Below are 20131 nucleotides of genomic sequence, written 5' to 3' on the forward strand. Positions count from 1 at the left end.
TTACCTATAACTGTGCTTTTAAGAATTTTGTGTGTGGGTGGCTGTGTAACATTTTATCATGTTAGCATTCTGTAATTTATGTAATCAGCCCCTTACTGAGTGTTCATCATCCAGGTTTTCAGTGTTAGAGGAGAAGGATAGTTTCAGTCATAAGCTGAATTTCTAGAAATGAAATAACTGGCTCAGTTGAATATGTTTTAAGTCTTTTTTAAAATTGGTATTTTAAATTTCTGTGTAATTGATTACATATTTCATGAAGGGTGTCAACTTGCCTCAGTTGCCATATCCTCTTCAGTGTTTCAACTTGATTTTCTTAATTACCAGTGAACTCATTGGGTAATACTTATAGTTTATAATTTTTGTCCTTTTGGAGGAGAAAGATGTACAGATGTGGGAGATACTATTTTTACCTCCTTGTAATGGCAGTTTAACTATTAAATAATTTGTTCATTATTTTTGAACTTCAGATTTTTTTAATGACATTTTAGAAATTGATCTAGATAGTCTCTGAAAGATCTTTTCAACATACTTAACTCGAGTTCAGGGCTTTTTCTTGGCATAATATCTTTTATAATTAAAAAAATTACAGCTCAAGATATCACGACAATGAACAGTACAAGCTGTAAGAAGCCAGATGAAGATTATGAGGGCCCTTTTAGACCTGCAAAATCCCTGAAAGAAGGAAGTGTCCTAGATGTTCTCAGAAGCCCCGGTAAGATCATGGCTGCCCTTGAAATGGTCTAAAATTTTAATTACAAACTCATGATCTTATTTTAATATCATTTGTGGTATACTTTAGGGTTTAAGAAAATTATGGCTCATTTGATAGGGGATTGACAGATGAATATAGATGTAATCAGATATAATTCTTTTAGGGAAAAGATCTTAGAAACTCTACTTAGTTCTTTAGAATTCCAGGACTTTACACTAAAATGAAATTTCTAAAAGGCAAGTATAGGAGGAGAAAATCAACTGCTTGTTAATAGAGATAGGCCAATATTGAATAAAAGTAAATAAACTTTATGACATATTTGAGCATGTCTTTCTCATCAGAGTTTTGAAACTGCATTGTTCTACTCAGATTATTCCCCAGGTATGTGTCGGGGGGGTGGGGGTGTGTGTGTCTATCTATCTCAAGGTCAACAAACATTTCCTGATTTGAAACATGTAAGAAACAGTACGCACTTGAAACAGGATATGAAACCTAGCAGGTAGTAATACGAAGGCAGTGCCTAGAAGTCTTCAAATAAGAAGAAATTTTCAGTTTGAAAATCAGAGAAGAAAGTCACAAGTTCAGTTGTGATGTGTACTGTAAGAATGTAAAGGCGTTTATAAGATAATCTAGTAGCCCAGAAAGAATTTAGACCCAGCAGAAGTGTTCATGTATAATTGAATAGGAATTTGAAAATAAAATTGGCCTCTACAATATTTAGAAGGATTAGGTTTTTTTTGGTTGAGCCCTCTCAGTAATTTAGATGAGTTTATTCAGTTATGGCATTACTCCAGAATTCCTGTACTATAATTAACCAAGTACTAGGTAAACATCAAATTTATATAGTTTATCTTCATATAAGTTATACTTTGCATTCTTAATGCCCACACCTCCCTGCCTTTAAACTTCTTTTTAAATAGCAAAAATGTGGAGGAGATCATATGTTCTTTTGAGGGAGAAATTAGAAAAATTTGAAAAAGTGGAAGGACTAGAACTCTGCAATACTTTTGTCAATCTTAGTGACTTACGTTAATCATTAACAACATGTTGACCACTGGGAATAACTGAGCTATGTGGGATTGTTTTGCTGTTATGCTAAAAATAGCTCTAGGCTGTTATTTCTTGGCAGCACTAGAAAAAAAATCTCTTAACAACTTTCTAATACTGTCTTCCCCTCCGATTTTTTTTTGCCTTTGGTGCTTAAGGCTGGAGAAACAGGTCACTGAGTGTGTTGGTGTGAGTAAAATAAAAATTAATTGGTCCAAAGTAAAGAATTGAAACAACATTTCCACAAACGAAGTGTAGTTTCAGTGAATCAGTTCAGTGTTAGAAGTTTGGGTAGCACAAGGACTTTTTCTTGGTATTTCGTGGTTCTACTTGAATACCTTCATTGTCTAAATATACCTTCAGTAGTTAGAAAGAGATATACTTAAAATGTGAAAGGCTCTGAGATTACATTGGAGAGATATTTGAAGCAATTATGTTTGAATTTGTGTTTGGGAGCTTCACATGGTCCTGTATTTAAAGAATAGCATGAGCTTGTACTCCATGAGAATTGACCGAGTTAATAATTTCTGTACTTCTAGGTCTTACCAGATGTTTTGTTATATCTCTGTTGTAGTTTATCATATTTGTCATTGAACTGTCGCTATTTTAAAGCTCTGTATGAGTTTAGCATAATCAAAATAATTCTTACCAATCTATTGTATTTTGGAAGGACATTTGCCTAGTGACCACACCTATACAGCTCAGCTGGTTTTTACTGAAGTAAAGGGTATTACAGGTAGTGGATTATGACTGGACAAAATTTAAAAGTTGTAGAGACTGAAGTCATTTGGTATAACCGAGGAAACACCTGAAAGGAGAGAGAGATGGGGGAAGAAGGCTATGAATATATTGTAGGTCATTGTTGCAAGAATGTAGAGTGTAGCAAGACATTGATGATAATATTATGGATCAGTGGATGACTGTAATTAAAGCCTTAAATTAGGTATTGGTTGAATTCCAGTAAATAGAAGTTCTTAGAGGAAGTAGGTGATATATTAAAAATAAAGCATCTTTTGTAGAATTTTAACTAGGTTTCACTTATTTATGCAATTAATAAATGGTGCTTTGGTAAAAATCACCTCTGAAGTGCTCCATCTTAGATTGTAGTAACTCAGCAATAAGGTAAATGTTTTCTCGCAGTAGTAGTATTTCAGTTAGTGTTTTGATTAGAAAGCCTTCCCTAACTTTTTTTTTCAATCCTTCCCCTCGCCCCATTCCCTGTAGGTTTCACATCACCGAAGTCAGATTCTCTTGCTGCTGATCCTTCCACCACAAGCCCAGTAGTTTATACGAGACCAGCAATAAGTAGCTTTTCTTCTAGTGGAATCGGGTTGGGGGAAAGTTTAAAAGCCGGATCATCGTGGCAGTGTGATAGTTGTCTACTTGAGAACAAAGTAACAGACAGCAAGTGTGCAGCCTGTCAAGCGACAAAATTGCCACCAAGAGATACTGCTAAACAGACTGGAATTGGGACACCAAGTAAAAGTGGCAAAACAGCTCTTTCTGCATCGGGGACAGGTTTTGGAGACAAATTTAAACCAGCAGTAGGAACTTGGGATTGTGATACCTGTTTAGTGCAAAATAAACCAGAAGCGATAAAATGTATAGCTTGTGAAACACCGAAACCTGGAACTGGTATTAAGCGAGTCCTTACATTGCCAGTGACTTCAGAAAGTGCTGTCACCGTGGCTGCTTCATCTTCCAGCTGCACTGTGACCACTGGTACCTTAGGATTTGCAGATAAATTCAAAAAGCCCAAGGGATCTTGGGAGTGTCCAGTATGCTGTGTTCCTAATAATCCAGAAGACAATAAATGTGTGTCCTGTATGTCTGAGAAACCAGGTACGTTTATGGCTGTTTGGAATAATTTTGCTCATTATGTTAGTAGAACATTTTAATTTATTCTTTGTAAAACCTTTAAAAACAATGTGAATGTTTCAAATGTTTCAGGATGAGCATTTTCTCAGTACATCTTAACTTTTTAAACCTATATTGAAGTTAAAATGACTTGATTGGGGCTGGATTTGTATATTTTCTTAGGATAGGCTGTGAGTAAATACTTTGACATCTTTGTATGCATTTTTATCAGAAACTTCTTGCTCTTTAGGATCATTTTCAAGTTTACTGTTACAGATGCTGAAAGGTTTTAGAAAGGGCAGTCTTTCCCAGATCTCTATACAGAATAAAATATTGCTTTGTCTCTTTTTCTCTAAGTAGACATGAGGATGGCTAGCGGTCATTTCCAGGGAAAGTTTCATTAAGGGGTGGACAATATTGCTTTATTGGAAGGGCTGTCCCTGAATGTTCATGGCAATACCTGTACCTGTATACTCTCTGCCAGAGATACTGCAATGATAGTAAATGACTGAATCATCACTGAACATTCTAACTTTGGCAGCTAGAAAAATGGAGTTAGGTTTGAGTTTTTCCTGTTTCTCTGTTCAAATTTTAAAGAGTTAATAAAGATTCACATCTGGAAATGACTCTGCTGTTTTTGTAATACGTTATATAATTATTTGGTACAGATAATATGGTGACATGAATACTAAATAAAATGTGAATATCTTGGGAATTACATGTGTAGTTTTATGTCTACAATGAAAAACTTTGAGTTATTAGCCTAACCCCCTGTCTGAACACAAGGGGCGAGCCGTATCTCTAATTCCTACTGGACATCTCCATGAGAATAAGATTTCAAAATCTTCATTTCTTTCCCTTCCCACCTTACACCACTCCTCCCCTTTAAAAAAAAAAAAAAAAAAAAAAGGAAGCAAGACCTTGATGCAGAAAACTGAAGTTAATTCTGAGTTATGGGAGAATAAAACTTTGAGTCAAGCAGTAAAGTGTTACAGATAAACAAAGGAAGCACACGTGTATTAAAGAACTTTGACTGCATCCTGTAAGTGAGCCATTATGTTAAGCAGAGGAGTGATACGGTCAAATTCGTATTTTGGTAAATCACTTGGTGGCTTTTTGAAGGAGAGATTTGAAGGTGACAAAGTTTGGAGACCACAGGACAGGTTAGGGAAGTTGTATCAATAATGTAGGCAAACATAATGGTGATGTGTGCTGATGAAATCAAGTAAGGATGGGAAGGATGTAGAATAACATTTTTGAAGACATACTTTTAAGCCGCTGAAGTTGACTTTCAGATATATGTGAGGCTTTTGGGTATACTGATAATGGACTTTCTGGGCTAAAGATACAGATTTGGAGTCATTAGTCCATAGTTTTCTAATAAGTCATGGGAGCGGAGGTGATGGAAAGTGGGTGGAGTAAATAGAGAAGATGGTTTAAAAATGAGCTCTGCTAACTTAAGGGAGTGACAGGAATAAAACTTCGGAAGTTACTTTTTTAAAGAAATACCTAGAGGAAAAATGTGACACTGGTGGCTTCTTGGAAGGATGGATTTAAGGGAATAAGTCTCAATAAGAGCTGTTACTGAAGAAGCAGAGGGGTCAGAAAAGAGAATGAAAAAGATTTGAGCAATATGTAAGGGAGTAGGAGCCATCTATTCAAGCTAATCAGGTGTATAGTGGAACTACCAACTAAGAAAGAGACTGGAGGGATGAATCTCAGAAGTGTGGATTGCAGGTACACAGATGAGGAAACTTTTGTTGGTGAGTAAAACTTTCAGAGTAGGTGAGAACTTGGGAGCAGGGCAATGGACCAATGGTGGAACCTCAGGGTGCAGTTTTATTGGCAAGATGGAAGAGAACATAGCAGTAAAACACATACATCAAGGTAACTGGGACAAGTGATGACAAATGGAGAATATTTAGAGAAATAGGGCTTCACTCTTAACACTATACAAGGTGAGGCAAAAGCAGGTTTATAGTTTTGAGTACACAAAGCACAGCTTATTCTTTTACTGCATTTTCCATGTGAACAACTGTAAAACCCACTTTTGCCCTACCCTGTATTCCTCATGCACTATGCTTTGGTGAGCCATTCTTCCTGTGCCACCTCCTTTCCCCACAGAACTTGCTAGTTCTGCTTAAGGATTTAAATCTCACCTCTGAGGATCCTTCTCCTGCCCCTTTATTCATTTCTTCCTTGTACTCTTGTGTTAGATCATTTATCAGTTTTCATTGTGGTGATTGAGCTAAGTATTTGTTTTACTTTTCCCTTTTAAGACGATGAGCACCTTTAGAAGTTAAGCAACATGTTACTCATCTTTATGTGCCCAGAATCTAAGTACATTATTAATAAATGTCTGCCATCTGGCTAGCTTATAACAAATGCCATGAACATAGACGGTGTCAAGTAGTATTGCAAAGTGGATGATGGAACACCTCTATGAAAAAAAGGTCATTTCAAAGGCAGAGACCTGTGCTTTGAAATTGTGAATTTAATATGGTCTGTGGCTATGTATTTTATTTGTTAGGCTATTGCCTACAATGTATATCTTACGTTTTTTAACGCTGTACTGTTTTAAGAAATTGGACAAAAGTTTCTAAGGGAAATTTAGTTTTTTTAGGTTTTTTTATGAGCATGATTTTTTTTAAACCATGGCTATTCAGACTCGGGGTTAAGGGGTGCTTGTCGTTGAGCAAGGTGAGTGAATTGCTCATTTATAAGGTTAAGAGAAATCTAAAAGGTCTATCCTGTTTTTAACGATGATTTATATTTCTGGTATTTTCTCTTTTAAGGAAACACTGAAAAATTGCACATTTAGACTTAGTGGCATCATTAAGATAATGGCATAATATAAATTAGAATTTCCGTGTGTTTCTGCATTGTTTTTTAGGAAGCTCAGTACCTGCTTCAAGTAGCAGTACCATCCCTATCTCTCTGCCTTCTGGAGGCTGCCTAGGACTGGACAAGTTCAAGAAGCCTGAGGGAAGCTGGGACTGTGAAGTATGCCTAGTGCGAAATAACGCTGATTCTACCAAATGTGTGGCCTGTGAAAGTGCCAAGCCAGGCACAAAATCTGAGTTTAAAGGTAAGCCATTGGTAAAGTACTTCCTTGTATCGTCATTTTATAGTAAAATATTTGCAAACAACCTCAGTTTTTAAAATTATTCATTCTCTATTGTAAATTCATGTACAATGAAGTATGGTCCTAGACTTCTAGTTCCCATCTGTCTCTGAATTAGTTGGATTATTTGCTGGTCAGCAGTGAAGTATCTTTTCTGCACCTGGGTAAGGAACCATTCTGTCTTGTAATATTGAGCCTGAGAGAGTTTAGCTTTTTGTTTTTAACAACTGTTAACAACCCTTTGGCATCTAGCTGAATTTCCTGACTTCTATTTATTTGACTGGAAATTTATATCCCTAGAAGCTTACCAGAAGTATTCTAGACTTGGGCTTTGATTTCCCAGAGTATGTCCCCAAAAAATAACTTAATATATTGTTATATAAAGCAAGAATCTTTCAAAATAATTTATGCTAAACTATCTGGAGGCCATATTTTTCCACATCTTCATATTTCTCTGTGAACTATTTCATACGTCATAATGGGATGCGTTCTAGTCAATATTTTGATAAAAGATTTGAGAAGATCACTGCTTTCCAGTCCTTTTTATAGTTCCTTCTGTAGCTGTTACCTCATGGCCCCTGTTCCATATTCTGTACCTGTAGGACAGTAACTGCCAACCTTTAAAATGTGTCCCTTTGAAGCAAAGGGGATAACTAATTACTGTTTTTGGCACCTTTCTTTTTAGCTTTCTGTGTAACTGTCACTTAAGGGTCTTAGAGGCCATGTGGATAGCCATTTACTTTTGAGACTGATATAATATTTCAATTACATTTCTTAGGGAAAGAAAGTAGGGTAGGTAATCATGTAAAGGAGAAATCTGAAAATGAGGGCTTGTAAAGCTTGGCTGTCATTTGTCTTTGTTTACGTATGGGTAAGCAGAGATGGAGAAATGTCTTGAACCCTTTACTGATTACTATTTTAAGACAGTCGGCCAAGTGCTTCATTTCCAATTTATTTGAAACCAGGCATTATAAAACCGAGACTTTGATCTTGTCAGTATAGTACTGTTTATATTTTAAATATTGCTTCCACTGATGTAATTCTTTTGGTTCTTTGGGGCTAAATTAAAAAAAAAAAATCTTGGGTAAATAACACATTCACAAGACTTAAAAATCAAAGTATGAAAAGATTCACATTGAATCGCAGAGCTTAAAAATCAAATTATGACAAGATTAACAGTGAAAATCTATTTCTTGTCCCCACTGGCTCATTTTCCATCCTTCCTGCCTCTGCCTTGTTAGATCATATACCATACTGCCCGCCTTTCTGCTTCCTTGGTCTTACCACAGATTAGCTTGGACACACATTCTTTATTCACCGCTGCCCAGATTGCATATAGCATTTTGTGTGTCTTTGAGTTTATCTTTAAAATAAAGACACAGCTGTAGAATTGCTGAGTTAGAGGATATATGTGTTTGTAATTTTTTGGGTAAATATTGACAAAATGCCTTTTATAATTTTGTGCTACTTTACACCCACCTACAATGGATAAAGTATTTGTTACTCCTAGTAAAACTGCTTTGTCAAACTTGTGTGAGCTTTGCCACTCTGATAAAAGTAGCTCATCTGTATAGTTGTAAGGATTGGGGTATAGTTCTCATGCTGAATTTGGGCACTTACTGCCATTGCTAATACTCTTCAGAGTAGGCCTTTTTCTAAGATTGTGCCTTTGGTTTTTCAAGGTTTACCTTTGAGAGAAAAACATTAATTGACTGTCTCTTTGGTGTCTTGTATTTTGAAGGCTTTGGTACATCTTCCTCATCTTCAAACCCAGGAGCCTCATCCTTCAAATTTGGTATCCCATCATCATCCTCTGAGCCTTCTCAGACTTTAACAAGCACTGGAAATTTTAAATTTGGAGATCAAGGAAGCTTTAAAATAGGCCTGTCTTCAGATTCTGGGTCTTTAAACCCCATGAGTGAAGGCTTTAAATTTTCTAAACCAGCAGGGGATTTTAAATTTGGAGTTTCATCTGATTCTAAACCTGAAGAAGTTAAAAAGGACAGTAAAGATGATAATGATTTTAAGATTGGACTTCCTTCTGGTTTAAGCAATCCGGCTTCGTTAGCTCCATTTCAGTTTGCGGTGTCTAGTCTGGGGCAGCAAGAAACAAAAGAGGACCTGCCTAAGTCTTCATCTGCCTGCTTTAGTTTTGGTACGGCCGTTATTAACCCTACTCCTGCTGCTGCAAGCCCCGTGGTGACCTCTGAGAACAAGAGCGGCTTCAGTCCTGGGACTGTAGAAACCAAGAGTGTCTCAGTAGCTCCTTTTACATGTAAGACGTCAGAAGCAAAAAAAGAAGAAATGCCTACCACCAAAGGAGGGTTCACTTTTGGCACGATGGAACCTGCCCCCCTGCCATCTGCCTCATTGTTTGCTTTGGGAAGGACAGAAGATAAACAGCAAGAGCCTGTCACTTCTACTTCTCTAGTGTTTGGGAAGAAAGCTGACAATGAAGAGCCAAAGTGTCAACCAGTGTTTTCCTTTGGGAATTCAGAGCAAACCAAAGAAGAGAGTTCTTCAAAGTCAACCTTTAGTTTCAGTATGGCAAAACCATCTGAGAAGGAGTCTGAACTGCCAACAAAAGCCACTTTTGCTTTTGGAGCTCAAACCAGTACTACAGCTGGTAAGTATTAAACATTTTCTTTTACAAGGGTCTCTGATATCTTGACAAATACAGCAAGTCAAGGAATAGTTTACACTGAATATATGTAAGAAAGACCAATGACAGAACTCTCTAGAAGGGAGCCTAGGATTTTCAGTTCTATCTGCTCCAAACCCCCATGATTCTGATGAAGTTAGTTTTCTATGGATCTGATTTTGAGAAATGCAGCTTTAATGGAAAGCCCACAATATTGAGCAGTTGTTCATGTTTCTCCCTTCTGTTTGGACTTTATAATCAGAATTGGCATATACTATTCAGGAAAATAAGCATTCTTTCTCAAGCTCATGAGTATTTTCTAACTAATGAAATCTTTATATATAGGCCATTATTACAAATAGAGATACAATCATCATCACCCATGTAAGGAACATAGGCAAATGTAATTGATCCCTGAGAAATAGAGACGATTATGAAAACTAAAATTCTGAAGGAAAAAAATGAAATAGCATTTTTAAAAGTTAAAAACCTGGTTGGTGAAACAAAATCATTCTGTGGTCTGTGTAGCAGAAAAATCATAACTGATACTCAGATTAGCGACCTGGAATTTTTCAGAACACAGTGCAAAAGTACAGAAAGATTGATCCCAGCTAGATTCACAAATTCCATTGGAATAAGAGTGCCTAGAAATGAGAGAGAGCAGTATGGAGGAACTATCAAAGAAGTGACAGAAGAAAATTTCCTAGATGTAAAGAAAGACATTGCTCTTAAAAATGAAAGCGGTCCACTCATTGACCAAGACCAGTGAAATTTTAGGACACCAAGTCAAAATCCTGAATGCTTTCAGAGAGAGAAAAACTTTTTGGCTCAAGTAAACAGTTAACAGGTTAGCATTATACTTCTAGTTTGTAACATCAGAAGCTAAAATCATCAGTGTCCTCAAAGTGAAAATAGTGTTTGAACCTAGAATTCTATAACCAGCCAAATTCCATCAAACATGAAGGCAAAATAAAGATATTTCCAGGTAAGTAAAGAATTAAAAGTTGACCGCCCATGAACATTTTTGAGTAATAAATTAGAAACACCAAATCAGAATTTAACCTGAAAAAAATAGTATGAATACAACAAATAGGTGTGAGTAGTTTTTGTGTATTAAATTTTTACTTGGACATATAAAAATACCCTTCAAAGAAAATAAAAACTAAATTATATACTATTAGGAAGGAATAAAAGTGAGATAGGTTCTAATCAAATTTAATCATGACATCTCTATACTGTTTCCATTGAAATGGACACTCATAGCCTCTTATATACTGACTTGAAAGTGAGCTAACATGCTTCACTTTCTGTAAACCATACTAATGCCCATGCCATAATGTGACCGGCCCTGTGTAGTAGACAGTACTGCCACTGAGACAGTTTCAAAAAAAATCTTAAATAAGGAGGTTGGATTCAGGATCATCATATAAAACTCAATAGCTTTTCTCCAAACTCAGCAGTAAAGTGTTGGACGACGTATCTTATTTGTATTTTCTAACATTTCTAATTTTATTTTATAATAGCTACAGAACCTGCTATATGGTAACATAATAAAGACAATTTTAATACTTGTTCTTGAGTGGTAATGTTTCCCTCCCTTCCAATCTCCTCCCCAATTATAATTTCAGTTCCTAGAGGAATTTTTGTGGGTCTTGACAAGCTAAGCTATTTTCAAAATTCATACGGAAGGAAAATGCACACAGCATTTTGGAGAGTAGGGCAGGCACACAGGCAGGTTCGCCTTACTAAATATCAAACCAGACTTTAAAGCTACAATAACTAGAACAGTTTACTAATAATAACTGTAGAAGAAATAAATGCACATATATTTGGAATTTAGTATGTTGTATGCAGAGTTATAAATTAGAGGGCAAAAGATAACACCAGTCAACAAATGCTACAGAGAAAATTGGTTATCATTTGGATACATTGAAGTTCTAATCCTGCTAGTATAAACGGCAAAATCGGATTTATGAAACTACAGTTTTCTGCCCTGACTGGTGTGGCTCAGTGGATTGAGTGCCAGCCTGCGAACCTAAGGGTCGCTAGTTTGATTCCCAGTCAGGGCACTTGCCTGCGTTGTGGGCCAGGTTCCCAGTGCGGGGTGTGTGAGAGGCAACCACACATTGATGTTTCTCTCCCTCTCTTTCTCCCTTCCCTTCCCCTCTCTAAAAATAAAAATAAATAAATAAAAGTACAGTTATCTTCCACTATCTGAGTTTGTTATCCAAGTTTAGGATGAAGTTAGATTTGGATTTAAGGCACATTTTTATTTTTACTAAAGTGAGTTGAAGGTTTACCCATGTAAGACAAAATCCATAGAAGAAAAGATGAATATATTTGAGTACATCAAAATTTAATACAACAGATATGCCCATTTGATGAATGAATACATTTATATAAAAAATTCTGTTTTCTGATGACTACTTAGATTGTAGGATAGGAAAAATGCTTTCTGTGTTTACTTGTTCTTAAAGATTTTTGTTTCTTAATTTCTGTCATACAGATCAAGGTGGAACAAAGTCAGTTTTTAGTTTCTTGAACAACAATTCCTCTAATTCAAGTACCCCAGCCACTTCAGCTGGCGGCGGCATATTTGGTAGTTCCACCTCTTCCTCCAGTGCACCAGTGGGCGCCTTTGTCTTTGGACAGGCCAGCAATCCTGTGAGCAGCTCTGCCTTTGGTAACCCTGCTGAATCCAGTACATCTCAGCCTTTGCTGTTTCCTCAAGAGAGCAAACCAGCAACCACATCCAGCACGGGTACTGCTGTTACTCCATTTGTCTTTGGTCCAGGAGCCAGCAGTAGTAATACTGCAATTTCTGGTTTTAACTTTGGAGCTACAACCACGTCTAACTCTTCAGGTACTTTAAAAAAGATAAGACCATGTACTTGCTTTGGCTTTAGTTATGAGTATATCAACTCTTAGGAACTACTAACAGCAGCTTATCACAAAACGGCATGGGTGCCTTTACATCACCTATTCTTGGGATTTTGTAGTTACTCTGTGGTATAATGAACATCTTGTGTTTAAGTTTAACATAATTAACTATTGGAAGTAATTTGTCTTATCTCAGCAGGAGTGTTAATCTTTAGTTTTACCACGTGTTCTTTTTGAAATGTAAGTTGTTAAGTAATCAGACGCTGGGGATTATTTTATTAGACATTAGTCCTTATTGTGAAGTATGTACATGATTACATTAGCTGGTTTATGCAAAGTTTTAAATATCTGATGAGTTCTCTTGTCTTAGATACAGTCCCTTCATGTAAACCTTTTTGACTATGAAGGCGGGGGATCTTGTTAATTGAAATTTTTGTTTTTGTGGATTTTATATAGTTTTTCTAAACAATGTGTTCTTACAATCATTATTCAAAACTTGGTGGGATTTTTTTCAGCAAGCTAAAAGAGTTTGAAAAGAAGCTTGATTTTGCTTTGACTTCATAGAGATTTCTTGAGAATTGCGTGTAGCCATCTTGATGATTTAAGTAATTCTTTGGGCCTATAGGATGCTCCTTTGTGTTTGGCACTGGACCTTCAGCACCATCTGCCAGTCCAGCGTTTGGTGCTAACCAGACCCCAGCATTTGGACAGAGTCAAGGTGCCAGCCAGCCTAATCCGCCAGGCTTTGGATCTATATCGTCTTCAGCAGCATTATTTTCTGCCAGTTCTCAGCCTGCACCATCTCCTTTTGGGACAGTGTCAAGCAGTACCCAGCCTCCTGTGTTTGGACAACAGCCTGGTCAGTCTGCATTTGGTTCTGGAACGGCTCCAAATTCCAGTGAGTGTATGTAGTATGGATGCAGTTTGTATCTGTACTTAGGTTCTGTATGTCTTAAATGTAATTTTTTTCTTTGAGCTTTAAAACATTTTGTTTTTTATTGTCTCTTGTACACTCAGCAGACTAGAGAGGTGTATGTTTAGTCTTACCTGTAAACCACATTCCCAGCTTTGACACATTATGTATTTTTAGGGTATTAAAGCTTTAAGGCAGTGATTTTCAACCTTTTTTTAACTAATAGCACCCATAAACTAATTACTAAAATTCTGCCGCACACCAAAATACAATTTTTTGCCAATCTGACTAAAAAAAACCTAGGGGTATAATTTTGATTCATTCACACTGAACTGCTATCGTTGTGTTGGCTGTTGTCATTTTCCTGCTTGACAGCCTACGGGAAAAGTGGTCAGCGCCCCTGACTAAATAGTCGGGTATTGCATGTTTTAAAAATTCTTACGGCATACCAGTTGAAAACCAGTGCTTTAAAGTATTAAAGTGTTTGATTAAAATGCAGTTATTTCTTAACTCTTTGATTTAGGTATTGGATTCATTATGTCCCACTTCTCCCCATCTGAATTTTGGAGCATTCTAGCTTATGTTTCAGCTGTAGTGTTTCTAATCTTCTTGGGGATTCGATTTACTTCAGAAAGTTCTACCCCAGCTCTAGTTCTCTTTCCTGGGACACTGCAGCTGAATTGTCTCATGACACTTCCCATTTGATGATACAAGCCTTTTTACTTGTCTTGCATATTTAAACAAATGTTTCTGTGGTTTTATAAAGTATGGTTAACCACATGGTTTTATGCAGGGTGGGGCAAAAGTAGGTTTATATGGGAAATAAAAAAAAGCAGGTTTATATGGAAATAGAATATCATATGAAAAATAATACAGTAATTAATATAAAAACTCACATATTCACAACTGTAAATGAACTTTTGCTGTGCTCTGTAATTAGTGTTGTATTTTCTCAAAATTGCACAGTATTTTCCTAATTGTGAAATAGAACCTCACATGGGGAAGCATGAAATATAAATGAACAGAATAACGTTGAAGCAAAATCTTGTGTAACCATATCCCAGGAGCCCCCGTCTGTGTCCCTTTTTGAGCACATTTCGCTCTTCTCTCATTGGTCTAATGGAGTTTTGACTTTTAGGGTAATCACTTTTCTTGGGTTTTATTTCAAGTTAATTACTGATACATACATCTCTAAAAAATACAGTTTTGGCCTGATTTTTAAGTATATAAGTGGAGTCCTAGTGTAGTTAGTTTTTTGATTCTTGCTTCTCTCACTCCATCTTATTCATAAATTTCATCCTTGTAACTGCATAACATTTGTTTCATTGCTGTAGAGTAAATGAATATACCACAGCTTTTCCATATACTATTGATGAATGTTTGAGTTGCTTTTAGCTATTAGGAAACACAGCTCTGCACACTCTTGTGTATGTGCCTTGGAGCACATATGTATCTTTTTCTACAGTATAATTACCTGGGAGAGAAATTGCCAAATTGAAAGATGTGTGCATATCTTACACTTCAGTTGATAATACAAACTTTTCCTGATTGTGCCATTTCACAGCCGCCCAGCATTGTATATGAAGGTTCTCGTATTTGGATCTAAAATCATGGATCTGCATGATTTTATTTTTTGTGAATTCTTTTTGTAAGTGTTTTGGACCATTCTTCTATTCAGTTAATTTGTTTTTAGTTACTGATTTTTAAGAGTTCTTTATGCATTCTCAGTATTAGTCCCTTGTCAGTTAGTATGCAGCAAAATTTGTGACTTATGGTAACCATTTTAATTGGGATTTATTGATTAATATTTTTTCTCACATTATGAAATGGGAGAGTTTAGCTGTCTTTCACACAGGTAAGATCTCCCTCAGTCCTCCTAATATGGTGGCGTTACATATTTAGATTAATATTCTGAGTATGCAAATGCTGTGTGGTATACTGTGATCACTTTTCCTGCACAAAATTTTGTTTTCTCTGGCATTAGTAATTCCCTCTTTGTTAACACTTTCTTTGTACTTACCATTAGTTATAATTAACTTTTCTCCCATTTGCATGGATCTCTTCTCAGTATTTTCAAATACATTGGCTGTTTTTCAGTATCTGAAAGAAGTTTCTTCACAGAATTTTCTAAACTGCTCCTCCCAACCAGGTTTTCTATAGAGGCTTGCTGTTTAACTGGGGTTTTGGGGATCCTTTTTACCAATTATTGGAGATTTTTAGCTTCCTCTTAAAGGCAGCTCTCTTTCCTGGGTGTCATGTCTTCCCTGTAGGTCTTTGTTTTGATGGAGCAAACCTTTCAGTGACTTCTGGAGGACTTAGGGAAGACTATTTTGAGACCTTACATTTCCAGAAGGATCTTTTTTTGCCCATATGTTTAGTAAGATTTTGGTTGAATATATATTTAGATTGGAAATCACTTTGATAATTTTGAAGGTGTTTCTACATTGTAGACTTTCTGGCTCCCAAAGTTGCTCTTGAAGTCCTCCTTGATCTTTGCTTTTTGACCTATTTCTTCTTTCTGGAATCTCATTAGAATCTTTTTGCCTCCAGTGTTCTGATTTAGCAGAAGGGTGTTCCTTGATCTGGTCCTATTTTTACCCACTTTTTGTGTAAGGAAGTTAATGTGTCCGTTTGTGAACTTCCATTCTTGGGAATTAGTCTTGAATTATTTCTTTGAAGATTTTGTGTGTGCCCCCCCCCCGCCCTTTTAACTTCTGTTGTGTCCCCCCACCCCCCACACACAATATTTAACTTGTGACTTCATTGTACTGTCTGGGGAGATTTCTTGAACTAATCGTTTACTATTCTTTTGCGATTTTACTTCCACTAGCATTGTTTTTTGATTCCTAAGCATTCCCTTTTATTTTGTGGGTGCTTTTTTTTTTTATATCCTTCTGTTTTTATTTCAGAAGAGTTATCTATTATCTCTTAAGGATACTGTTAGTGAGGTTGTTTTTTGTTCCTTACAGCTTTTGCTTAATTTTCCTCAAATTGCTTTTCTCTATTGTTTTAGTCTTAGTGTTTCTTATGAAATATTCTGTTCAAATGTCTGGTGCTTCTCAACTGTCTACTTATAGTTTTGTTTTTTGTAAATTGTGGTAAGAATATTTAACATGAGGCTTGCCCTCTTAACAAATAAGTGTACGTTATTGTTGACTGTAGGCACAGTGTTGTATAATAGATCTTTAGAACTTACTCATCTATATGAAACTTTGTACCCAGAGAATAGCAACCCACCCCCACCCCATCCCGCTGCCCCCACTCCTGGTGCTGGCTGCCACCGTTCTTCTCCCTCCTGTGAGTTTGGCTATTTTAGATAACTCATGTAAGTGGAATCATGACGTATTTGTCCTTCTTTCACTTAGCATGTCCTTTAGATTCAACCATGTTTCCTTGCATTTTGCAAAATTTCCTTTTTTATGGCTGTGTATTATTTCATTGTATGTACATACATCTTTTTTTTTTTTTTAATCGGTTCATCTGTCAGTAGACATTTAGGTTGTTTCCATATCTTGGCTATTGTGAATAATGCTGCTGCGAACATAAGTATCCAGGTGTCTCTTTGAGATACTGATTGCGAATCTTTTGATCTATACCAAGAATGAGATTGCTGGATCATATGATAGTTCTGGTTTTAATATTTTGAGAAACCTCCATACTGTCATTTTCCATAGTGATTGTACCAGTTTACATTCCCACCAACAGTGCACCTGGGTTCCCTTTTCTCCACATTGTTGCCAGCCAACACTTAACTATTTCTTGTCTTTTTGATAATAGCCGTTCTAACAGGCGTGAAGTGATATCTCATAGTGGTTTTGAATTTCATTTCCCTGATGATTAGTGATGTTAAGCATCTTTTCCTATAACTGTTGGCCATCTGTATTTTATCTTTGGAAAAAGATCCATTCAAATTCTTTGCTCATTTTTTAATTGGGTTATTTGGGGTTTTTTGGACTGTTGAATTGTAGGAGTTACTAATGTATTTTGGATATTACCCTCTTATCAGATATTTGGTTTGTAAGTGTTTTCTCCCCTTCTACTCAAATTTTGGATACCTAAATAACACTTGATAAATCTTTGTACATGGATAGGGCTTGTAGATCTTAAATTTATTGTAGTTTTATCTGACTGTCCTGTGCCCTTGGGAAGACCTGGCCTTTAGTATGTTTAGGTCTTTGAGATTCCCCAGAGAAGATCCTTCGTAGTCTCCTGCTTGGAGGCCGAGTCTGTCCTGATTGCCGGTGTTCTGGGAGCGAAGTCAGAGAGGGTCGTTCTGTCAACCCTCCTCTTAATCCTTCTGTTTTGAATATAACATTCTTGCCTTTAGAAGTGCAGAATGTCCCTGCCCCTCTCCAGAGAATAAAGTTTTATTTTTCTGCTCAGCTAGAGGAGGAGAATGATTCCCTCTTGTTTGGTGTTGGGGAGGGATTAAATTTGGGTATCTGATTCTTATTCTACCATCCTTCCTTTTTTTTTTTTTTTTTCCTTTCTTTCTTCTTTTCAGTCACACCTTCATTCTCACTTCCAGAGGTACCTGAAACCTAAACCCTTTGTCTGGTATGTTTAGTGTAAATGGACTTGCTTCTCTGTTTTCCTTGCTGCTAGGTTAGTATTCAACTCCAGTCAGCCTGTTGTCTCCTCTTCATATTTGTAAAAAGCCCTTTACTATTATTTTAACATAATTTTTTTAAGGAGGCGGGCTAAGTTGTTTATTGATTATGCTGTCTTTAACCAGAAGCCCATGCTGGCCTTTTGTCTTTGGTTATGGATAAGTCGGGTCAGTTGTTGGAGGGTGTTATCAAGTATGTTCTGCGTCTATAGAGAAAGTATTCAATTTCCTTTTAAGTGATCGTAAGAGAGCTTTACTGTTTACTGTATTTTGTACTAAAGGGTCAGTCATTTATAGAAAAAAAACTGTCATTTTTACTTCCGTGTTTCTTGCTTTAACTATTGTAGGTTCAGCGTTCCAGTTTGGCAGCAGCACTACAAATTTCAACTTCACAAACAACAATCCATCAGGAGTCTTCACATTTGGTGCAAATCCGAGCACACCTGCAGCCACAGCCCAGCCTTCAGGTTCAGCGGGCTTTCCGTTTAATCAGCCTTCAGCTTCATTTACAGTGGGGTAAGAGAACTTTTTGTTGAAATGGAGAATTTAACATGATGAGGGGGCGTGTATGTGCATGAATGAGAGCGTGTGTGTTGTTTTTAAAATGACCAAGGTGCAGTATCGTTCAGATAGAATCAAGCAGTTTTTTAATGTCAATTTACCATATGACAGTTTTGGGGGATCATAGCCAGAAAAAAAATAGCATGGGGGTGGGGGTATGAGTGTGGGGGGAGGTGGGTACAACAGAAAATTTGTTTACTTGAACAGTGTCTCTTCTCCCCCCTCCTTGTCACCGGTCACATTTAGAGTTATATTATGATTCTAAAGTTTTGAGCATCATGTCACATTTTGAAGTTTTTATTTTTCACAGGTCAAATGGGAAAAGTATGTTCTCTTCTGGAACATCAGTTTCTGGTCGCAAGATAAAGACTGCTGTTAGACGCAGGAAATAAAGGTCACAATGGTGTTACACACAAGTTTTAACAAAAGCTGGTGTCTTGCTTTTAGATACTGGATTGTACTACATGCTGGGGTTATCTGAAGTCAAATCTGCCTAAGGATTTCTTTAATTTTGGAATTTTCCTCTTCTTTCTTTACAAAAGCCCCGCCATCACCTCTCGCCATGCCCTTTTAAAAACAATAATAGCTAGACTGATGACTGATTCTTCAGCAAAAGTATTTTATGATCCAGCAAATTATTCACTGATTTGGCTTAGGCTGGCTGAATTCAGGAATAGAGCCCGCTCAGTGAATGGCTTTGTATAGAACTTCTTTGTCTGCACCATTATGTGCGTTGATATGCGTTTATGGAACGCATTAATATTGTAATTATATCTTGAGGAATTCTGTATAGATTAGAGAATATTGAAATGAATGATTTCTATGCTGAGTTTGTGCTGGTGTATGTGTGAAGTGAGTGAGTTGGGTGTATTGTGCACTAAAATTTTCTGATAGAGGAAGCCTGATTAAAGAATGGTCCATGCTAAGGACTTGTTAGATCTAGTTCCTTCTCCACTTAATAATTATATGCTATTTCTATATTTTCATTCTTCTATCACCTGTCTTGCCTTTTTCTTATTTTATTATGAAACTTGTGTAAATACAATTTTGTTTCTGTACTTTTTTGGCATAACATAAATCTGTGAACTTGAAGTTTTAATTTTGTGTTAGAATTTTTGTTGTTGTTTGTTTAGTCTTGTCTCAGATTTTATTATGTAAATCCCATTATTCAAAGTTGCCTAAATCCATTTGGAAATCTTTAAAAAAAAAATTGGGGATTCTTAAAGTGAATTTATTGGCTTTTCTGATCCAGTTTTGTTTGGACCAAAAACCAGTATTGTAAAAAGTATTAAGCATATATTTTTATATTTACTGAAATGGACTGTGGTGACTTTGGATAATAAGGAAAAGTTTAATATTAAAGCCATGTTTATTACAGTATAATTAACATGTTAAACCATGGGATAAATGCCATCAATAAAAAAATTGTGAAATCCTTTTTGTTCTAGTATTAACTCTGGAAGGGAACCCTTTTTTTAAAGATTAATAATGGTCAGAAGTTTCCGAGAATGCTTTTAAGTGATTTGGATAACTCCTAAGTGAAGGGGAAAATGTCTGAATTTATAACATTGAAGGTACCCTGCTTTTTGTCTGGTGTTAGGAGTCATGCCTACTTTGCATATACGTAAATTGACATACCTTTTTAAAAATTGGAAATAAACACACAGCTATTTCTGTTTGTACTTGAATGTTCCTTGGTAGGTGACTAGACTGGTTGTCCTTTTTCCCTTTCATTATTATTAATTGATTTTTTAAAAAGATTTTAGTCATTTATTTTTAGAGAAAGG

At 36.3% G+C, this 20131-nt stretch overlaps 1 protein-coding gene across 3 annotated transcripts in view; it reads left to right on the forward strand.

Moving 5' to 3' along the window:
• The window catches only part of NUP153 (nucleoporin 153), a 74304-nt gene extending 54483 nt beyond the window's left edge, over positions 1 to 19821 (forward strand). For 2 of the 3 annotated variants that reach the window (XM_054591855.1, XM_054591854.1), the window contains 8 exons: positions 590 to 712; positions 2984 to 3601; positions 6510 to 6704; positions 8482 to 9366; positions 11888 to 12244; positions 12887 to 13159; positions 18131 to 18299; positions 18655 to 19821. In XM_054591855.1, coding sequence (XP_054447830.1) covers positions 590 to 712; positions 2984 to 3601; positions 6510 to 6704; positions 8482 to 9366; positions 11888 to 12244; positions 12887 to 13159; positions 18131 to 18299; positions 18655 to 18736 — 2702 coding nt within the window. In that variant the 3' untranslated portion in view covers positions 18737 to 19821. The remainder of the gene's footprint in view (positions 1 to 589; positions 713 to 2983; positions 3602 to 6509; positions 6705 to 8481; positions 9367 to 11887; positions 12245 to 12886; positions 13160 to 18130; positions 18300 to 18654) is intronic. The other variant, XM_054591857.1, reaches the window with a different exon arrangement.
• The last annotated feature ends 310 nt before the right edge of the window (positions 19822 to 20131 follow it).

The sequence above is a fragment of the Pteronotus mesoamericanus genome, unplaced genomic scaffold (genome assembly GCF_021234165.1).
Source record: "Pteronotus mesoamericanus isolate MK-2021 breed Mesoamerican mustached bat unplaced genomic scaffold, CSHL_Meso_final scaffold_31, whole genome shotgun sequence".
Lineage (NCBI taxonomy): Eukaryota > Metazoa > Chordata > Mammalia > Chiroptera > Mormoopidae > Pteronotus > Pteronotus mesoamericanus.